The sequence below is a fragment of the Peromyscus leucopus genome, chromosome 6, assembly GCF_004664715.2.
Source record: "Peromyscus leucopus breed LL Stock chromosome 6, UCI_PerLeu_2.1, whole genome shotgun sequence".
NCBI classification, from domain to species: Eukaryota; Metazoa; Chordata; class Mammalia; order Rodentia; family Cricetidae; genus Peromyscus; species Peromyscus leucopus.
In genome coordinates, this window is record NC_051068.1 from 57912004 (window position 1) to 57932341 (window position 20338).

Below are 20338 nucleotides of genomic sequence, written 5' to 3' on the forward strand. Positions count from 1 at the left end.
CCAAGATAAAATTTAAATTTGCAGAATGAAGACTCCATTTCTATTGCTATTAGATAATTAAATACAATGTTAGGGTTACAGAATTTTAAAAATCTCACAAGTTGAAATGGCCTTAAACAACAACATATGGTCTACCTAGATATCCAATTTGAAATCCGTTAACATAGGCCTGCCAAACACGTTTCCCATGCCAGAATGCCTCTAATGACAACTTCCCCACCTCTTCTCCAGTCAATCATATCTCATCTGATCTCTAATTGAAAGTTCTTACGTGGGAGCCAGATTCTCACTCCCTAAAGCTTGTATTCATTAGACTGGCTTTTAGCTGATACCAAGCCATAAAGTCTGGTTTCTTATTTACCTCACAGGTTTTTCAAACATTTGAAAACAACGTTCAATTATCTTAGTTCCTTTAGCACTTCCTAGTATGAAAAGATCTTAACTGCTTCTATCGCTTCTGTCCTGGACCTATTGAGTAGAACAGTGCAGAAATGCCTATGTACTTTGCTTTAAATTTCTGTTGAGTATAACACTATATATACATATATGTATATATATGTATATACATATATTATGTATATAACTATATAGATTAATTTATATCATTATAATTGTATCATCAAATATTTTCCAAATAGTCTATCTAACCCATACATGCACAAATGATAGGTGAACCAAGGGTAACTCATTTACCTACCTCGTTAGGCTCTGTTCATTACTTTATTTTTATTTTGTTGTTATCATAAAAAGTAAATGGGTTTCATTATAACAATTTGCTACATATGTATCATTGTGCTCCATTCATATTCACCATAATACCTACTCCTATTCACCTCCCTACACCTGCTGGTCCCTAGCCTCCTGCAAGATAGGCCTTCTTTACCCACCCTACCATTCATCTATCCATATATATGGATAGATGGCACTCTTTGGTCCAGAGACTTAGATGGAGAGGATAGTGATGAAGATGTCAGACTCTAGCCATCAAGGGTCTTCTGTGTAGAGACAAGAAATGTCAGCCATATCAAGAAAGCCATGGAGTTCCTGCAAGGTGTCTCAATATTGGAATGACTTAATTAAAGCTAAGATCTGGAAAAACAAACAAACAAACAAACAAACAAACAAACTTTAGAGTTTGTGTGGAGAAGGAATGGCCAAGAAGCAAACCAAAAACAAGAACCAAGAACATATATATGATTCTGCATATAGTTTCAATATGCAATTTTTTTCTTTCTGAGTCTTAGACCCTTTATTTGGGATTATACTGGATACCAATTCTGCCTCATTAAATTTTCCAACATTACAAATTTCATTTTGTATGAGTCTTTTTCTTTAAAGTTTTCTTTTAACCACTGATAAAATGTTGAATATAATGAAGTCAAAATTCTACCACATTCAAACACAACCTAGGATGAAAATGTTCCACCCATCAACCTAGTTGTGAATACATCTAGTTGTCCATATGTTGAGACCCTATCAATGATGTGAAATCCAGATATAACAGAGCCAGTAAGAAGCAAAGACATTTGGGTTTCCCTGGACTTTACTGAAGAAATTTTCACTTTACTTATATTTTGCACCAGGCATTCTGTCGTTATCTTTTAATGAGTCAAGTAAGACACTGCTCTTTCATGAATTTACAAAGAGCTGGAGAAGAACACAGTTATAACTGATAAGCTCCAGGAAGAGTTATGAACATGGGAGACAAGTAGAGGGCTGTGGAGATGGAGAAGGTGATTACTGAAATTGTCAAAACGAGGAAAGAGACTGGGATGCCTCCCAACAACCATAGTGCCAGCCTAGCGTACGTGAGGCCCTTAGCTTGATTCACAGCATCAAGCACACACAGACACACACAGACACACACAGACACACACACACAGACACACACTTCTTAAAATAGAGATCATGGTTTTAAATTTTGATTAAGTTTGATGTCATTATCGAAATGTCAGTTTAAAATGCTGAATGAGAAAGGATACACCCAATAGTATTTGTTCAGGCAGACAGATTGAGAATCAACAGTGAAAAAGTGATAGTCACTGTCATGAGTTTGGAGCAACAGCGTCAAGGCAGAGGTAGAAGTTATCTAACACTGGTGCTTTAACTGTTGAGAAGAACACTGGTTGTCATGGGAAAGAGCAAGTGTGAATGAGAGGTGACTTGTGTGCACTCTTTGGTCCAGGGACTGAGATGGAGAGGACAGTGATGAAGATGTCAGACTCTAGCCATCAAGGGTCTTCTGTGTAGAGACGAGAAATGTCAGTCATATCAAGAAAGCCATGGATTTCCTGCAAGGTGTCTCAATATTGGAATGACTTAATTAGGTCTAAGATCTGGGAAAAAAAAAATCTCTAGAGTCAGTATGGAGAAGAAATGGCCAAGAAACAAAACAAAAACAAAAACCAAGAAGTGGAAAGATTACAACAAGCCTTATTACAGATTGTAGGGAAGATAATTCAAACAATGTCTATAAAGAAGTGAAAGTGAAGACACTCCAGATGTGGCAAAGAAGAGCTGCTGAGCTGCTGAGTCTTGGTGACTGCTGAATCTGAGAAACTAAGAGCAGGTTAAGAGTCATCCTAGAATGGAAAAGGAGCTGTTGAGGTCATTAGCTGGCAAATGGGAGCTATATATTAGGAGAGGTGTGGAGGAGTTCTAAGTGCAAATTTTAGCATGTTAAGCTGAGCTTTGCAACATGATGTAGTGGGTGGTACCCTCCACACAGCTATGAACTAGAAACAAAGACCTGGGTAGTAGTAGTGAGTGACCTCAGCTATACACATAAGTTTAGGCGAAATCTCACAGGCAGAACAGAAAATCACATTGAGACATCTCTCCAGTACCTCTCCTGTATATTAAAATGTGTATTCTCATAATGGGATTCCCAGTGGGAAATTTATGATGGAAAAGTAGAAATATTTAATGCTTGTTCACTACAAATATGCTAGCTAGCTACATATGATTCCATTGCTTACCAATGCCATTTTCAAAGAGTTTAAATAAACCAAAGGTCAACAGGCAAGAACCTGACAATATTAAGAAGTATTCACTTTCTATCCTCAACCTCTAAGATTTCTAATTCTCACTCTGATAAGCAAGACACCTAATAAATTTACACAAAACAAACAGTTTAGATTGCAAAACTACACAAAACTGAATAAGATTATTTTACAGCACATTACTATGGCTGAGATTCTAGCCTGAGATTTTAGAGAACCCTCATATGGTGGAACAAATTCCAGCCGGAGAAATGACTTCTGAATTTCTTAAGCTCCTTTTCTTAAAACAGATTTTCTATTTATTTTACTTGTTTTGTTTTTTTAAGCTAGATCTCACTGTGAAACCAGGATGGCTTTGAACTCTCAATCCTCCTGACAACTACTGGGATCATAGAATTGTATTCCTATGCCAGGAGACACTTATTTATAAGAAAAATTTTCAACCAAAAATATACAATGGTAATTCACCAGGGCACACTTACTTTTAATATATTTATGTATTTCTTTTTATGATCATGTGTGTATGCTTGTGTCACAGCATGCTTGTGGATGTCAGGGTACACCTCTGGAGACTGGTTCTCTCCTTCCACTGTAAGGGTTCCAGAGAGCTGCTAACTGGGGTCCTTATGCTCAGCAGGACACACCTTTACCTGCTGAGTCATCTGCTCTGTCCTACTTACATGTGGATGAGCTAGATGTTTGACAGAATTACTAAAACCGCCAGTAAATACTTAGTCTCAAAATTATACAAATAAAATAAAATGATAAATTTAAGGCTATGGCAGAAACCAGTAAAGATCAACTTCCACCTCATTATATATGAAGTATTGTGTGACAAGGGATTCAATAGACATGGCAGCACCTTCTCAAACAAGAGAAACTTTATCATCTTACCTTACTAAAATGATCTGTCTTAATACCTATAGACACCACTTATACTGACCATTTATATTTGTTGGGTAATTTAATAGTGTAGTTGTCGGGGGTGGGTGGGAAGAGCATGTGTCCTCTAAATACTACTTCAAGGTAAATGGTGGCAACAAGACTTGCTGTTGTGAACTTCAAACAATTTGACTTTTGATGCAGGAAGTATGGCAGGGTCTTGATGGGGAGGTAAGTACCTGAGCCAAATCACTTACTCAGAAGAAAACACGAATGATCCACAATAGCCTGACCCTCCCCCTCCTCCCCCCCACCACAGACAGCCACCACGGCTACAGGCATATACCAGCTTGTATCAACAAAGAATATTTAGAACTTGAAAATGCATCTTTCACATGAGAAGAAGGCGGCCCAGAATCATCTAGCTCCCTCAAAGGCTAATCTCTTGATTAAGATACAAAAATCATAACATTGAGGAATCCTGATGTCAGCAAGTGGTGGATAGGATGGAGCCTGCCTCTTCATCACTCAGCAGATACCGAAGGGTACAGAGGCCAAGGAGAAGCATGCATATAATTCAAAGTATAAGATAATAGTGTGACCCTTACACAACACTGTTAAATAGGTAGGATGTCAATGGTAAAATTATGAGATGCCTCTTGACATGATATGAAGTGTATTTAATGTTAGACTTTGTTCTCCATGCACATCTGTACAAGTATCAGCTGCAATATATGAAGTCTAAGGTACTTGATATACAAAATTTTTCTTCCTAAAGACACTTTGTGCTTCTTAGAGACATCTATAAAAGTGCAATGGTTCACATGTAAGTCACAATGCTGGAATAAAATGTTGTCTGTGGTCAATATGACATCTCAAACATCTTAATTGAAAAATGGCCTATAACAGCAAAGTAATCACATGTGCTGTATTATTACCTAAAAACATTGTAATATGTAGAAATCATTATATAGTGTTCACCTGCTAGATATTTTCAGTTTTTATTGGCCAGTAGTATTAAACCCTCCCAGAAAAGAACCCAAGCTGATAAACTTTGCTTTAGAAAGATTATAGCTGGATTTTGTCTTTACAAGTAATTCTATATTTTATTACACACTTTTGGAGGGATACACTAAAATCCTTTTGTAAATCCTTTATAAACAAATACTGAAAAAGAAATGTTGTCTACCATGCAAACTGACTTCCATCGTGATATACCAATACAAATGTAATAGACCTCAAGATCATAGTTTATCTGGTTCTTAATAAATTTTCAGATTATTTTTAAATCTACCTTTGGAACCTTTTTTTTCCCCTCAAAAGATGGACTCTTATCATCCAATTAAAATTGTATATGTGGCCTCAGAAAGCTATAATAACTTGTTTCACTTTTGTAAATGATATGTGAAGATGTAGGAACAAGGCCTCCTTTGCCACTGGGAAGGGACCATGACATTCCAAACCTGTCTACTCTGGCATTTTGCTAGCAGGACATGACGGGTGCCTGACTGGCTGTGGAAAGACACGTGGATGGGCGTTTTAGTAACCAGTCTGGCTGTCAACAGAAGCAGCACCACGGCTCTGCAGAAGGATATAAGATGAGAAGGACGTACGAGGGGCACAGGTACTGCTTCTTTTTCCCCTTCCCTTTCTTGGAAGATTTTTCTTTCGAACACGCTTCTTCAACCCACAAGGACATGAAAATGAAAAAGGAGACTGCCAATGAAAACTTCATCTTGAAGGTGGAAGTTTCAGCAGCTCAATCTACAAGAGAAAACAGGAAGACGTTCATACTTAAGAAGCCTGTGATATGCCTGGGACTTCTCTTTAAGGAGCTTCTCCACGGCTACCCAACAGGCAAACGTATTTGTATCTCAAATCCTACTTCATGGTACATTTAAGTTTTCTTCACATAGCACTAAACTCTCCTGACTATTATGGTGAAACAAACATATGGAGAAGAATATTACAGTAAAACTCAGTTCAAACATATGGAGGAAACAAGCTTCCAATAGGATACAATTGGAGATTGTACACCTTCTAACTCTGGGGTGATATGAAATTAAAATTTGCTATTAAATTGGAGAGTATTCAAATATAGGTTCAGACAGATACCTGTAAGGATGTTTAACACACTGTTTAAATAATTCTCTCTGGCTAGTACATTCGATGTATTTTTTTAAATCTACTTTGTGTAAATCTTTGCATGTATGTTTTTTCAAAAACAGCCAAATATTTAATTCAAAGCATTAAGCAACTGACAGATACAAAGAAAGATTAGCATGAAAGAGTTTCACACTCTATATCCATTGGTTTTATGTATATCATTAAATCTGCATGCTACTTTTTACCCTGAAAATTCCATGCTTTAATATAAGTTGGCTTGTTAGTTTTCCCATTCATGTGAGAACTCTTGTAACACACTTCACCAAAAAAGATTTTCTTTAGGTAATAGTAAGGAAACAAAACTGGAATTGTGCTCACACTCTTCAGATAATCTTGCTACCTATATTTAATATCTCTGCCCATGCCCCTAAGAGAATATCCTTGCCAGAGTCCAATACATAAAATGCAAAAACCATCAAGCATTTACTGACAGCAGAATATTTAAAACCACTTTTGTGTGTTTTTTCAGACCATAAAATTGTTTTCTGCAACCTGAGACCCAAACACCCAATTCCCATCCCACTCTTGTATCTGCATTGCCAATGTCCTGTTTTTAACCACCCCCACCCCCCACCAGGTTTACCCCAAATTTATCCTCTACACCCCATAGCAGGCCCAAAGGGCATGCTACTAGGTTTTTCACTAGCATCCACCATGACTCCCAGGGAAGAGTCCCAACACCGCAATAAGGCTGTTCCCTTTGGCTCGCCTCTGCCCTCCGGGAGCACTGCCAGCCTCCACAGCCGGGCTCCCGCGCCCCCGTCCCCAACACTCGGTGGTTTGCCAGATCGGCCAATGCTGGGCCAGGTGATGCCGCCCAACAGCACCCAAGGGCCCATGCCGCCGCGTGTCCCTATCCCGGGCCCTCGGCCCGTCCCCCGCGGGCATCGGACTCTGCATCGTCCTGGGAACTCGCCCCGGGCCCCCGCTCCGCCTCGCCGCAGTACGCAGAGCGGGAGCCCGCGGCGCGGGGACCTCGCCGCCAGGCCTTACCGTCCGCGCCCCGCAGCCCTCCGCCCAGGTGACGGCGGCGCCGGTCGCGGGCGGGCGCAGAGGCAGCTGCGTCCCGCGAGTCCTCGCCGCCCGCCGCCCGCGCCGCTGCCGCCGAGCCTGACGCGTCTGCTCCGCCCCCGAGCGTGCGCCGTGGCGCGCCGCGGACATCTGCGGGGACCGCGGGCGGAGGAGCGGGTCGCAGCCAAGAGGGACTAGACTCCACAACAAGGGGAGGGCGGCGGGAGGGACGTCGAGACACTTGCTGGGGCACCATTGCAGGGAGCCCGTCAGACTTGTCCCCTTTTAGGGAACCGCAGGGGCCCCAGGGGCAGACTGTTGGGAGAAAAGGAGGTAAAGCAGGGTGGCAGAGCTCAAGGGTCTGCTTGTGACACTAGCTACACAAGGTGCAACATCAGTTGGCCTTCCTGAACCCGACTGGAAGGTTCCTGTGGTTTCATCATCTGCCCGTTCTGGTGGCTTCTAAATGTCAGAAGGATAATTCCAATTTCTGAAACCTGACCTTTCCTATGCAGGCTGCATCTGGGCAGACTCATTACAGCTTTATGGTGCTCAAGGAACACGGATCTTAACATGGCTCACACATTTAACATTGTGCAGAACAGGGCCCCTTCGTTCTCTGGGCTCACCTTGTCACAGTCCGTCCTCAGTGTGCCTGGACAGTTGTATGTCCTTCCCAGTTTTGTAGAGGGCGAAACTGAAGCTCGGGTGGCTAAGGGATTTAACTTGGGGGTTACAGATCTTAGAAACTCCCAGTGATTTTGCATGACTGTACCAGTTAGTGCCTGCCGTTTGATACTAAACTGCTTTAGCTTTCATTTCCATAGTGAAGAAGCAGTTTTATGTGCGTGATGTAGGCTCCTGGATAAAAAGTGAGGTTTGGCTTGCGTGTGTGCGCATGCGTGAGTGCCTGTGTGCCTGTGTGTTGAAATAGGAGTCTCCCTATGTGGGCCAGGCTGGCCTCAAACCCCAGATGAACTTGCTTGTGTAAGCCTACTGCTGGAAAATTATACCTGTGTCACCATGCCCACCTATTGGTAACTCTACAGGAGGGCCTAACTGACTTGAGTCCAAGTGGGCAGGGCCTAGCATTGTGCGTATACAGATGTGTCCGCTGCTGCATGTGTTGGCCTGCAACGCATGGTGAGACGGGAGCACTCCCTCCACACAGCCATCTTCTTTCAGCTTCACAAAAGCACTTGGCTTCACAAGAGCAGTGATCATTATTTACAGCGCTAAGTCAGAGTGGCCCTGTTTAAAGGCGGCACTAAATGAAACAGCTCACTTTAAATTGTATCAAAATATGACTATGCATTTTACAGGTTCACAAAAAGCACACCATGTTATTGCGCACATTTTTATCATGTAACATTTGGAGAATAGGCCATATAGAGGGAATAAGAAGTTAGTGCTTATGTAACCACGTGAGGGTGGGAATTGAGTATAACCTGGTAACCCTGTCATGGAGAGTCTGAAGTAATGAAATAGACTTAGCTCTCACATATAACTATATGGGCACATGTAGACCATCCGTGTTCAAAATCTACACAGCTAGTCCAGTTTTCCTATCATTGACTCTAATATGTGTGTGTGTGTGTGTGTGTGTGTGTGTGTGTGTGTGTGTGTGTAAAACATTCTAGGTAGTATGACCCAGCTGCAGAAAACCCGAAGTCCTGCTGCTCAGTTAGTCTTATCGCCATTCCTCAACTGTTATAGGTCAGCCACATCCATATCTCAGAGAGAACTGTTGAGACAGGTAGTTCTCAAGATATACTACTTTGCCTAAGCAAGCAGACCCTCTCCCTACCAAAAAAAAGAGGGGGGGGACCACAGGTTTCTCAAGGCTGCCTTACCCTGCATGTCTGTCCTTCACAGCCCTATCAATTCATCTCTATACCCAAGCACCCTGCCCATTCCTATAAGAGTCCATAGCAGTTGCCTGCCCTTCACACAACTTCCCTTCTTGTGGGGAAAGTTGATGCCCCTTTCTGCTGTGCTAATAAATGCAGTTTGATCTGTTGAGGTCAGACTTTGGTCTCTTTTCTGCCTTTTGTCCCCTTACTCTGCACTCCAAAAAAATCTATTATAAAGGAGAATGGGGCTATTCACTAAAGTGTATTCAGGAGTTTTGCTGGATTTGTGGAGTTTTGTGCCCAAAGCTTAGAGAACAGAGCTAATGACCTAAATGGGTCTCTATTAAGCAGGAGAAAAATTACATTCACAATTTTGAGTATTTTTCTATGAATATGATGAACTTATAGTCATATGGTTGTTGACTGTGGTATTATATTGTGAAAGAGGAAACTTCTAAAAAATGTGTCATGAAGCAGTTTATTTTCTGTAATCTGTTAAGTGTTGACTTACTTCCCAGGATTTTTCTTTTTCCATTTCCAGTCTATTCATCCATCTATGTGTTTTAAAATATCATATAGATTACTAAATTTACCTCATCAGACTAGACTTCTTCCAGATACTACATATCCAAATTCTTTTTCAACATCAAACCTTTCATATGTAATATGTATATTGTGTTAATTATTTTTCTCATTGCTGTGAATAAGTTTCTCCATAAGAAACAACTTAAGAGAAAGGATTTATTGACTTACAGTTCTAAGGACACAATCCATCATGGTGGGGAAGGCCTGGTAGCAGGAATGGGAGGTGAATGGTAATACTGCGTCTAAAGTCAAGAAGCAGAAATCAATGAATGCTGACTCAAGCTTGTTTACTCCTTTGTATTCGATTTAGTTGCTAGCTCAGCCATGGAATGGTGCCACCCACAGCTAGGTTCTATTTTCTCACTTCAGTTACCCTGGTATGAAAAATACTCCCATGCATAAACATGCCCAGAGATTTGCCTCCTAGGTGAGTCTAGAGCCTGTCAAGATGGCAATCACTATTAACCACTGCACATGTCAAACTCAGCACTTAAAATCTGAACTGTGTTTCTCCAAAACTAATCCATAAGAAGCCTTTCTCTTCTCCACTGATGGAAACTCATCATCTGGGTTTGCAGGACCAAAAATTGTGAAGCTGTTCAAGATTTCTTTTTCTCACATCTACCATCAATGTAGAAATCCTGGAATCCAATTTCCTTTGACCACATGCACTACAACCACCCTAGAATAAATCCCCATCAGCTGTCCTACAACACTGTTCTCCTATTTCTAAATCTTCTCAGCACAGCATCCAGAGTGACAACCTTCAGAATATGTTTCATGTTGTATGATATTATTCCTTAGGTCAAAGCCCAGCAGTGTGACCCCAGGACATTACGAACCAAAGTGGATACAATCATCTTCAAGATCTTTTCTATGCTCCCCTCTCTTCTGTGACTCTGTGCCCTTCCTGCTCCCACTTTTCAGCTGCTCTGATTTTGTCCATTCTTGTTCCACCTGGGGTTCTTGCCTCTAATTGTTCCCTGTGGTCAAAACGATCTTCCCCCAGACAGCCATGTATTATCTCTTTAATACTGTTGTCTTCTTTCTCAGATACCAAGACTGAATAGATATTGAGTAAATGTTATTTAAAAGTTCAAACTTTCCTCCTTCCAAGAATTTGTGATCACTTAGACCTCCTTTTTCTTTCCCATGGTATTTATTACATTCTGATATCCTATAGAATGCACTATTGTTGGTGTGTTCTCTCTGCTGGTTGAGTGGTAAGCTCGATAAAAACAGGAGCTTCTCTCACTTTTTATCTACTGATATTGCTCAAGGAAAATGCAAATGATAGTACATAATTTGGAGAATTGCTCCAAGAACCAAACACGTTAATTGGGGTTAAATATTTGAAAAGGAGAGGAAGAGCCAAAACAATACCCTCCACCATTTATGCTTATTTCTGTTTGCTTCATAGAATGGTAGATTTATGAATTATAAAAACCCAGTTATATGTTAATTTCTGCTTTTTGATTCATTTATTTACGACTAGCTGGAGAAATTCTATGGGCCTATCTCAAAACTGTCAGTAGGAAACATACTCTCTGTGTATACAGACCGGCCCTAAAATATGTCAATCTATCTTTCCTGAACATGTAATTTAAATAGAGTCATAAATATCTTAAATCAAACATTGGAAGAAGAGAAGACTTATTATAATATCATTTGGTCTATAAGAAAGGACTTTTTGTTCTTATCCTCTCAAGTAACCTCAAAACATAAATAAAATATTAAGTATAAGTTCATTTTTTTATTGCTCTTCCACCTGACTCATTCTATACTGATAGCCTGAATTATAATCATCATTCTTGAAGTTGTCCTCAATATTCCACTCCATTTGAGGTCAGAATCTTCAAATATCAGCAATAAACCATATCCAGCTGCTTGAGATGTGTTTTTCATAAATCATCATTTTCTAAAATTTCTCAAAATAGAAGATGGAAGTATAAATGTAACAGAGAAAATTGCAACAGAGGACAGTGAGTGCAATGGGACTAGTGGCCTCTGTTAGGTTCTAGTCACAAACTGTAAGGAAAAGCAAGACTTGCATCAAGAGCTGATGAGTCGCCAGCCTTCCTGAAATAATGTCAATAGTAGTTGATAATCCAAAATCTCTCCCGCATGTTTTCCTGACACTGCAGATTGTCCTTCAACTATCCTCCCATCATACCATTATTTTTGAAGCTTGCTTTCAAGCAGGGGGTGCATTTTTTAATTCCATACTAATTACAAGAAGTGTCTTTAGTGTTTTACATTAAGAACTTCGAGATTTACCATGAAATTATTTTTGTGACTGTATGTTTGTGACAAACCAGGGGCTGGAAAGGGAAATCAAATAACCCAAAGTAATCGAGCGAGAAAGTCATTTTAATTCTGTTTGCAATGTCAAGACTCCGGTTCCCGGTGCTACAGGTGTCACTCAGTGCTGGTCCTTGTGCTTCGCTGTATGAGGTTCTGTGTTTAATACCCTGCATGCCCTCAAAGTCTGTTTGTTTCCAGTGGCACATGGATGAAGCAAGGAAAACAGCTCAGTGTCTAGACATAAACAGGTTTGAAATTATCTATGTCAGCAATTTTTTTTTTTGCTGAAATGTTTTGTGTTCAAAACAGTAATGATAATGTAAATGATATAAATTAAATTTTTTATATTGATTGGGGTTGCACATAACATGTTACTTACTCTTTGATATTATACAGTACTTTCAATTTATTATATCTTCAACAAGTTTATGAGATCAATAATCATCCTGTGGTGGTTTATAGAGGAAGGTCAGAGGATATCATGCAATTTCTGAAGTAACTTTGCTAATAAATTATTTAGGGAAAGATGTACCTACCTACATATATCTGACTCTTGAAACTGGGACCTTAAAATATTTTATATTTGACATCATCACATAATACCCAGAAGAGTAATCACATTCAAGGTAAAATCCATATTAACTATGATGCTGTATAAACAAGATGAGTGAGATTTAAATGAATGAGAACTACTTTTCAATATGTGTAGTGTGCTTTGACTGACTACATTGAGGGTACTGCTTAGAACCATCACATGGCCCACCTTACCATCTACCAGCCTGTGCTCATGGTCCACCCACAGGGAGGAGCAATCTGTAGTTGATTCTGTATGAACCTAAAGTAATTTTCTGGACCGTATTACTTTTGCTAGAGTTCTCAGTGCAATAGCATGTTCATGATATGATGATGCAGTAACTAGATGACTTAGACTTATGACATAAATCTTGAGTAAAAATAATAAAAGAAACCTCACCCGCTATGTAAATGATATGATATTTTTTTCTTTCCATTTGATCTTTTTGTTTTCCTCCTTTTATTCTACACTTATACAATGCATCCCTACCACAGCCTTCCTCTCTCCCCCAGATCCACTGCTCCTCTGTTTCCCTTCAGAAAAGAACAGGCCTCCCAGGGATATCAACTGAACATGGCATAACAAGATGCCATACGACTTGGCACAAACCCTCACATCCAGGCTGGACAAGGCAATCCAGGAGGAGGAAAAGGTTCTCAAGAGCAGGCAAAAGGGTCAGAGACAACCCTTCTCCCACTGTTAGGGGTCCCACAAAACCCCCAACCTAAACAACCACAGCATGTATGAAGAGAACCTAGCACAGACCCTGTGCAGGTTCTGTGAATGATTGCAGCTCCAGTCTCTGTGAGCCCTAATGAACACTTCTTAGTTGATTCTATTGGCCATATTATTGCTATTTTTAAAATGAACCTTAGAAACAAATAAATATATTGGATATTCAGTTTGGGAAAGCTACTCACTCCAATATAAATTATATCAAAAGTGAATGTTTTAACCAGAGCTCTCTATTTCCATATGCCTTCCCTGCTTGGATGGACTGTATCCACTCAAACTGTGAGTCAAAAATAAGCCCTCCCTCCCTCAATTTACTATCTGCTAGGTACTTGGTCAATACAACAAGAAAGTAACTAATGCAGTCAGAAAAATAGGGCAAAATCAAATATTCTGATAAAATATAGTACTTCAGTATTTTCTAAAATTCCACATTAACCCTTAGTATGCTTGCTGTGGGAGAAATAATAGAAAATGTTGTCTGTGCTTTCTTTCTAAGGCTTACATGGTACAAAACCAATTCTATGTCATAAAGAAACTTGTCACTATTTAGTATGTTTATGCCTCTCAAAACTACCTATATTGAAATTCTTATTAATTAAAAATGAGAAAGTCTTAGGAGAAAGGGAATTTGAATGACAATTAGGTCATGAAGGAGGACACTAACCACTTGGGCAGTACCCTAATGAAGGAATCCCAGACAGCTCACCTGCTTCCTTCTACCATGGCATTACAAAACAAGAATACTGCTACACTAACAGGAAGCATTTTCACATTGTTTCTTCTAATAGTTTCATATTGGACTTCAAACTCCAGAAATGCTAAGAAGAAATATTTGTTTAAGTCACTCAGTCTGTGGCATTTTTGTTGTTGTTGTTGTTGTTGTTGTTGTTACAACAGCCTGGGCAGTCTAAGACTCAAGTATTTGAAAACATTTGACCAAGAAATAGCTTTTTAGATAAGTAGACAGAAGATAGATAGATAGATAGATAGATAGATAGATAGATTGATAGATAATTCCATATATTCAGGATTCCATGAAAAATGATTAATGTCATTCAGAAAATGTCTCTCTGGAAAAAAAAAGCCAACCTGTAAGAACAAGGTGCTAGCAGAATAAAAAAAAAAGGCATGTAAAGAATACTCACGCACCCACGGGTTCTGTGGAGCTGAGATATGGAGTCTAGGCATCTTACAACTAACACAGTGTGAGGAAAAAGACTAAGTTAAATAGAGGACACAAAAGGAGATAGAAACTATTGAATTCCGTAGGTGTTCTGGAGAAATAGTGAGGGCTATCTAGTGAGAACTAAATTGTATGGATTTCACAAGAAAATGTAAAACAAGACACCCTTGCTAAATGACCTTTAAGTTCTGATGGATAAGTGCCCGACTGTAGATAAGAAAGTGCTTCAGGGGCTGAGTGCAGCTCAGTGATAAGAGTACTTGGCAGGGGTTCATAAGGCAATGGGTTCTGTTCCCATCACTAAGACACACACACACACACACACACACACACACACACACACACACACACGTGCCTTCCGGCCACATAAGAGGATTCTTGTGAACATAAATGATAAAGTGAATGGATAATCAACATGAAAGGAATCACCAAGGGAAGCTTTATTCAGGTGTGGATCATCTACCTTAAAATATTACTATAAATAAGATCAGGAGAGATTCCTTAATTTAATTTTGTTTTGTTTCATTTCTGGTACTAGAAATTAAACATAGGGTCTTGAACAGACAAGGCAACACTATAATAATGAGCTGTATCCATAGCCTGAGAAGGGCATTCTCAAAAGGAGAGACAATGAGGATTAGGCCTAAATAATAGAGGGAGCAATTTCCACAATGATTTTAAAAGACCTGCCTTAAAAACAAATACTATTGACTTCACAAGGAACACTGAGAAATGCCATAATCACCTGTTAAGGCTGGAATGAGTAAAAAACAATACTGTCTCCTTCCTTGAGTACCTGCTCTCTAATGGAGTGCCACTAGATATTATAGTATACTATATTAACTATAATAACCACAACAGGCTCACGTACAAAGTGTTGACAGCTTCCCAAGCCCAGGGAAGAAGTTCTTAATCAGCTTTGGGAGGAGAGAAAGCCTTGTTATTCTTATATTGTTCCTTCAGTGTCAGTGGTCAGAATGACCCAAAAGGAAAATGGTAAATTCTAATAGTTGCAAAAGTAAATGTAAAGACAGGTGTAGAGTATGTGGTACATTGATATGTCTCTAAAGAGTTTTATTTTGCCAGAACATAAATAGCTAGTGATATAAGAAAAGGACAGTGAAGCTACAATGTGATACCTCAAAAATACCTAAACAAGACCTGGGCAATGACAGCACAGCTCCAGTGAAAAGAGGAGATCTCAGGCAGCCCTGTACCTAGGCAAAGAACTACAGGCATCTAAGGACTGTCTTCCCCAGGGTTGAGTTCCTAATTGATTGTCCAAAACTAAGCAGTCATTCATAAAAACATATCCATATTAACAACACTAAATGAACTCAGCAGGTTGTATTTATATATTTATGTGCATACACACACACATTAGATAGATAGATAGATAGATAGATAGATAGATAGATAGATAGGCCATTAAATTTAGAAGGAGTGGAGGAGCATGGGAGAGGTTACAGAGAGGAAAAGAAGGGAGGAAATGATACAACTATGTTTTAATTTTTAAAATGAAAATTATGTTGGAGGCATTGGTAGAGACCATCTTTAATACTGTCATTCAAGTGGTTTTTTTTTTATTTTATTTTAAAGACTGGGATATATTAGAAGGCTCTTCAGAAGACACGGTTAGATTTGTTTCATTGGCCAACTTACAGTAACAGCCATCTGAGACTCTAGGTTGGTGGAGGAGGAAAAGCTTAGAACAGGAAGAACATCGATGGAGTTGAAATATTCTTCACAGGACAACATATACTTGAGCATAGGCAGAGTGTTGGGAGAGAGGAAGGCCAAGGAAAAGCAGAGACCCTGGTGAATCAGAATCTTCAGGGACGGTGTGAAGGAAGTGTTTATGGTAAGGAAGTGGTGAGAAGTAGTTGGGCAAGGAGATAAAAGCCAAGCCAAACTCAGAGAGATAACAAGGTGGCTGGCATGAGCATGTGTTTTGTTTTGTGTGGTTTCATTGGCACAGAAGGGAGTATAAACTGTGGTCACACAATTAAAGGAATAGCTCTCCGATAGTCGGAACCCCGCTGCCTTGTCTTTCTGTTCCATTCTCACAGCACACCTACAATAGCAGGGGGTCAGCTACATCATTTTCAAACTGCAGAGAAAGGTTAGTAGCATAGCATTAAGGTCCCAATGAGTTGCTGTAGAGGAACACAATATTTGCCCAGCAATCTTATTGTTTTTCTCTTTGTTTTTCATGGTTATTTTATATAGTCTACAGTTTTCCCAAACTCTCACACTTCCCGCTTCTTACTCAATCAAAACAGGTGATAAAATAAACAGGTGATAAAAATAAAATAGAGGGCATGAGATTATAATCTTCTGATGTACACTGAATAAATTTATTTATCATATGAACTGTGCTTGTTTGCTACCATCCAATAAAACTCTTTGGTTTCTTCCCTTGTACTTCAAATATCATCATCATGTCTCAAGCACTGAGAGACATTACTTCTCTCCATGCATTGATCTTCATACCCACTCTTTCTAATGACATCATCATTTGGACATCATCATTTTAAAGTAGAAATCTTATTCTGCCTTTCCTGATATTCACTTGTTTACTCATCTGTCTACATTTCTTGGATAGAAAATGATTGAGTGTCCCCCAATTCAGACTACTCTAACCAGTACCTTGGGGGCTCACACATCCTTTCTTTTACTTCTCTTATTTCTCAACAATATAAATTATTGTTCCTTACTCTAAGAATCTTCTTCATTTCCACCTACTCTGCCTTCTTTGGCTGTTTTGTTTGTTTGTTTGTTTGTTTTTTGTCTCATTGATTGCTGTAAGAGCTTTGGGTCCTTTCTGTTCCTGGGCCTTCAGCTCAGCTCACTGTACAGACCCTTCTCTTCATCCATTTTGGTCACTTCAGTTGCCACCAGATGTAGATGTCTTAGTTCAGGCTGCTATAGCAGAATCCCATAGAGTGGGCAGCTTAAACAATTTCTTTTTTACAGTTCCAAAGCTGTGAAGTCCAAGGTCAGAGTTGCAGCTATGTAAGGTCTGACGAAGGTCTTCTTCCTGGTTTGCAAACTGCTCTCTTTTAACTGCCTCTTTAAAGGACCGAAAGAACATCAGCTGGCTTTTCTGAGTACAGGTGTACCACAGGGGCTTTACCACCATGACCTAGCCAACTTCCAAAGGCCCACTTTCTGATATCATCACATGGGATGGGGAAGAATTCCAACATCAAATCGAGGTGGGGGTGGGAAACTCGATCTTTCCCACAGTCACCTCTGAGTGCACAAACATCCCTGCTGTCTTTCCCTTTTCTTCCAAAGCACACCAGTTCCCGAATTCACGTGTCTTTTACAGTCTAGAATTCTCTTATAGTACCAGACTGGTATAATAGGTGTGTTCTTGCTATCTTTACTTGTAAATACATCAAGGATTCTAAGTGAGGAATAGCATGCTCCCAGCATCATTCCAAATTTTTCATACTCCACATTTTATTATTTCAGTAAAAAAAAAAAAAAAAAAAAAAAAAAAAAGCACCATTACAATTGCATTTCCCGGAGCCTCATGTGCCACTTGCTACTTCACAGGTTATGCTTTGGTCCACTGGCTTCATCCCTTCCAACAAGCCAAACCTATCCTCCCCTGCAAACCCTTGAAATCATGAATTCTATGGAGAACATACTTTGTCAGTTCTATGACAGCAAAAATGCTATCCTGGAATTTCAACTGGAACATTTTCTCTGAGATGCAGGCTCCCCTGTCCACATGAATATTGCATGGCATTTCTCATTTCAGTGTACCGTGTGCCTTCACAATCCTTTCATGGTCAGCAGCTGCTATCTTATTTGTTTATTCTTTTACGTTTCTATTTCTGTTAGCATCAGGTTCCTGGAAGATAATTTGTCCTATTTATCAAAATACTTTCTGTGCTTGTGAAATTAAAAAAAGAAAAGAAAAGAAAGAAAACAACTTTTTGAGTATTTCTCTTCTCTATTGAATTAGAGAAGGCTGGGCAGTTGGGCCAAGGAAGAATAATAAAAACAGCAAAAAGAACAATGTGTAGTACTAATAGGTAGGGAGCATACCACAGAAATACATTCTACAAAAAATTCATTTACTGGGATGACATTTTTCAATGTACAGATTTTTGCAATTAATGAAAATTAAATTTGGTTTTTAATTTCATTTTTCCCACCCATGGGGATAATCCAAAGAGTCAAGAAAAGGGTACATTTTTATACTCACTTCACTTTATAAAATTGATGTTTTATAAGCTTTTTGGAAAACTAGCAGTTAATTAGTAGTCTAATTACTATTAAAGAGGAACGGAATGGATAAAAAGCATTTTTACTTTGAAGCTCTCTGTCTGATTCAGCTCCCTCTGCTAGTGCTGTCTTCTCCCTTTCCACATGACTAACTGGCATTTACAGGGCAAACAATACCAGCTACTAAGGGGCTGGAATATTTTGATAAGAAATTAGTTTTTTATTGTTGCTGTAACAAAATCCTACAGTCTGACTCATTAATACAGTTATGACCTATGAAGTTAAAGACAATGGGAACTTGAGGCTGGACTCCTCTGAGATCTCCCCTAGTTTGCAGATACTCCCCCTCTATACCCCTCCTCCAACTCCTTGCTTTATCCCAGCCTGGGAACCCCCAGACCACTCTGGGTAGGGAAGCAGGGATGCTAACTGCAGATCTTCACTTCTTCCTTCATTATTCGAAGTTCAATCCCCATAGTCTCATCCTAAACTGCAGCAGACTACCCACTGGAGCCTCCCTTCTCCCTTCTTGATCTAGAGTGAACTACAGAGATCTTATCCTCCTAACCTCCCGCTTCATACTCCTTGCATTACCCAACCACCCAACTCCAACAGGAACTTCCTGAGATCCTACAGGTCACTCTGAACAGGGAAGCAAGTAGGCTAACTGAAGATCTTCACCTCTTTCTCCATTCCTATAAGCCAAATCTCACAGTCTCATGCCCAGCACTATAGCAGACCTTCTCTCTGTGGCCTTTCCTCACTTTCTGCCCCATTCAAAAGGACTAATTAAGCAGAATCTGGTGAAATATCCTGCTTTCCATCCTCTTGTGAAGCTGCTTTACTGCCCCCAATCCATGCTCGTTCCTAAGTCTCAGATCTCAATATCCATGTATTGGCTAGTTTGGGGTCAACTTGACACAAAGATTCATCAGAGTCATCAGAGAGGAAGGAGTTTCATTTCATGAAGTTCCTCCATGAGATCCTGCTGTAAGGCATCTTCTTAATTAGTGGTCACTTGGGGAGGGTACAGCCCACTGTGCTGTCCCTGGGCTGGTGGTCCTGGGTTCTATAAGAAAACAGGTTGAGCAAGTCAAGAGAAGCAAGCCAGTAAGCAGTACCCCTCCATGGCCTCTGCATCAGCTCCTGCCTCCAGGAATCTGCCGTTTGAATTTCTGTCCTGGCTTCCTTCAATAATGAAGAACAACACGAAAGTGTAAACCAAATAATCCCTTTTATCCCTGACTTTCTTTTTGGTCATGGTGTTTTGTCACAGCAGTAGAAACCCTAACTATGACAGTCCAGAAACACATTTTACCAGGACACCCTGCGGACACACCTATTAGGACCACAGAAGATTTTCTTAACATGCAACATTCAGCTAACATTCTTGTTATGGAATATTACTTTAACTAGGCAAAGATGTGTTACATTTGTTTATGCTGCAGAATATTACTTCAGCTGTGTAAAAATGCATTGCATTTGTTTATGCTGCCTTTGTTTAATTATGTAAAGATATGTTACTGTTTCACCTTGCCTGCCTAATGTACCTCATTGGTCTAATAAGAAGCTGAATGGCCAATAGGTGGGAATGAGAGGGATAGGTGGGGCTGGCAGGCAGAGAGAATAAACAGGAAGATAGAAGAGAAAAAGGAGAGGAGAGAACAAGGGGGGAAGAGAGGGAGACACCCAATTCCAGCTAGCCAGGCAGCTAGACAGAGTAGGACACAAAGGAAAGAAAGATAAAAAGCCCCAAGGCAAAAAAAAAAAAAAAAAAAAAAAAAAACATAGATAAAGAAAA

General features: G+C 39.8%; 1 protein-coding gene across 1 annotated transcript in view; it reads right to left on the minus strand.

The window, feature by feature from the left end:
- Window positions 1-7181, minus strand: part of Glrb (glycine receptor beta) — a 71985-nt gene extending 64804 nt beyond the window's left edge. Inside the window, exons 1-2 of the mRNA XM_028880126.2 lie at window positions 7044-7181; window positions 5498-5648 (exon numbers count right to left, since the gene is read on the minus strand). Coding sequence (XP_028735959.1) covers window positions 5498-5619 — 122 coding nt within the window. The 5' untranslated portion in view covers window positions 5620-5648; window positions 7044-7181. The remainder of the gene's footprint in view (window positions 1-5497; window positions 5649-7043) is intronic.
- Between the last annotated feature and the right edge of the window lie 13157 nt (window positions 7182-20338).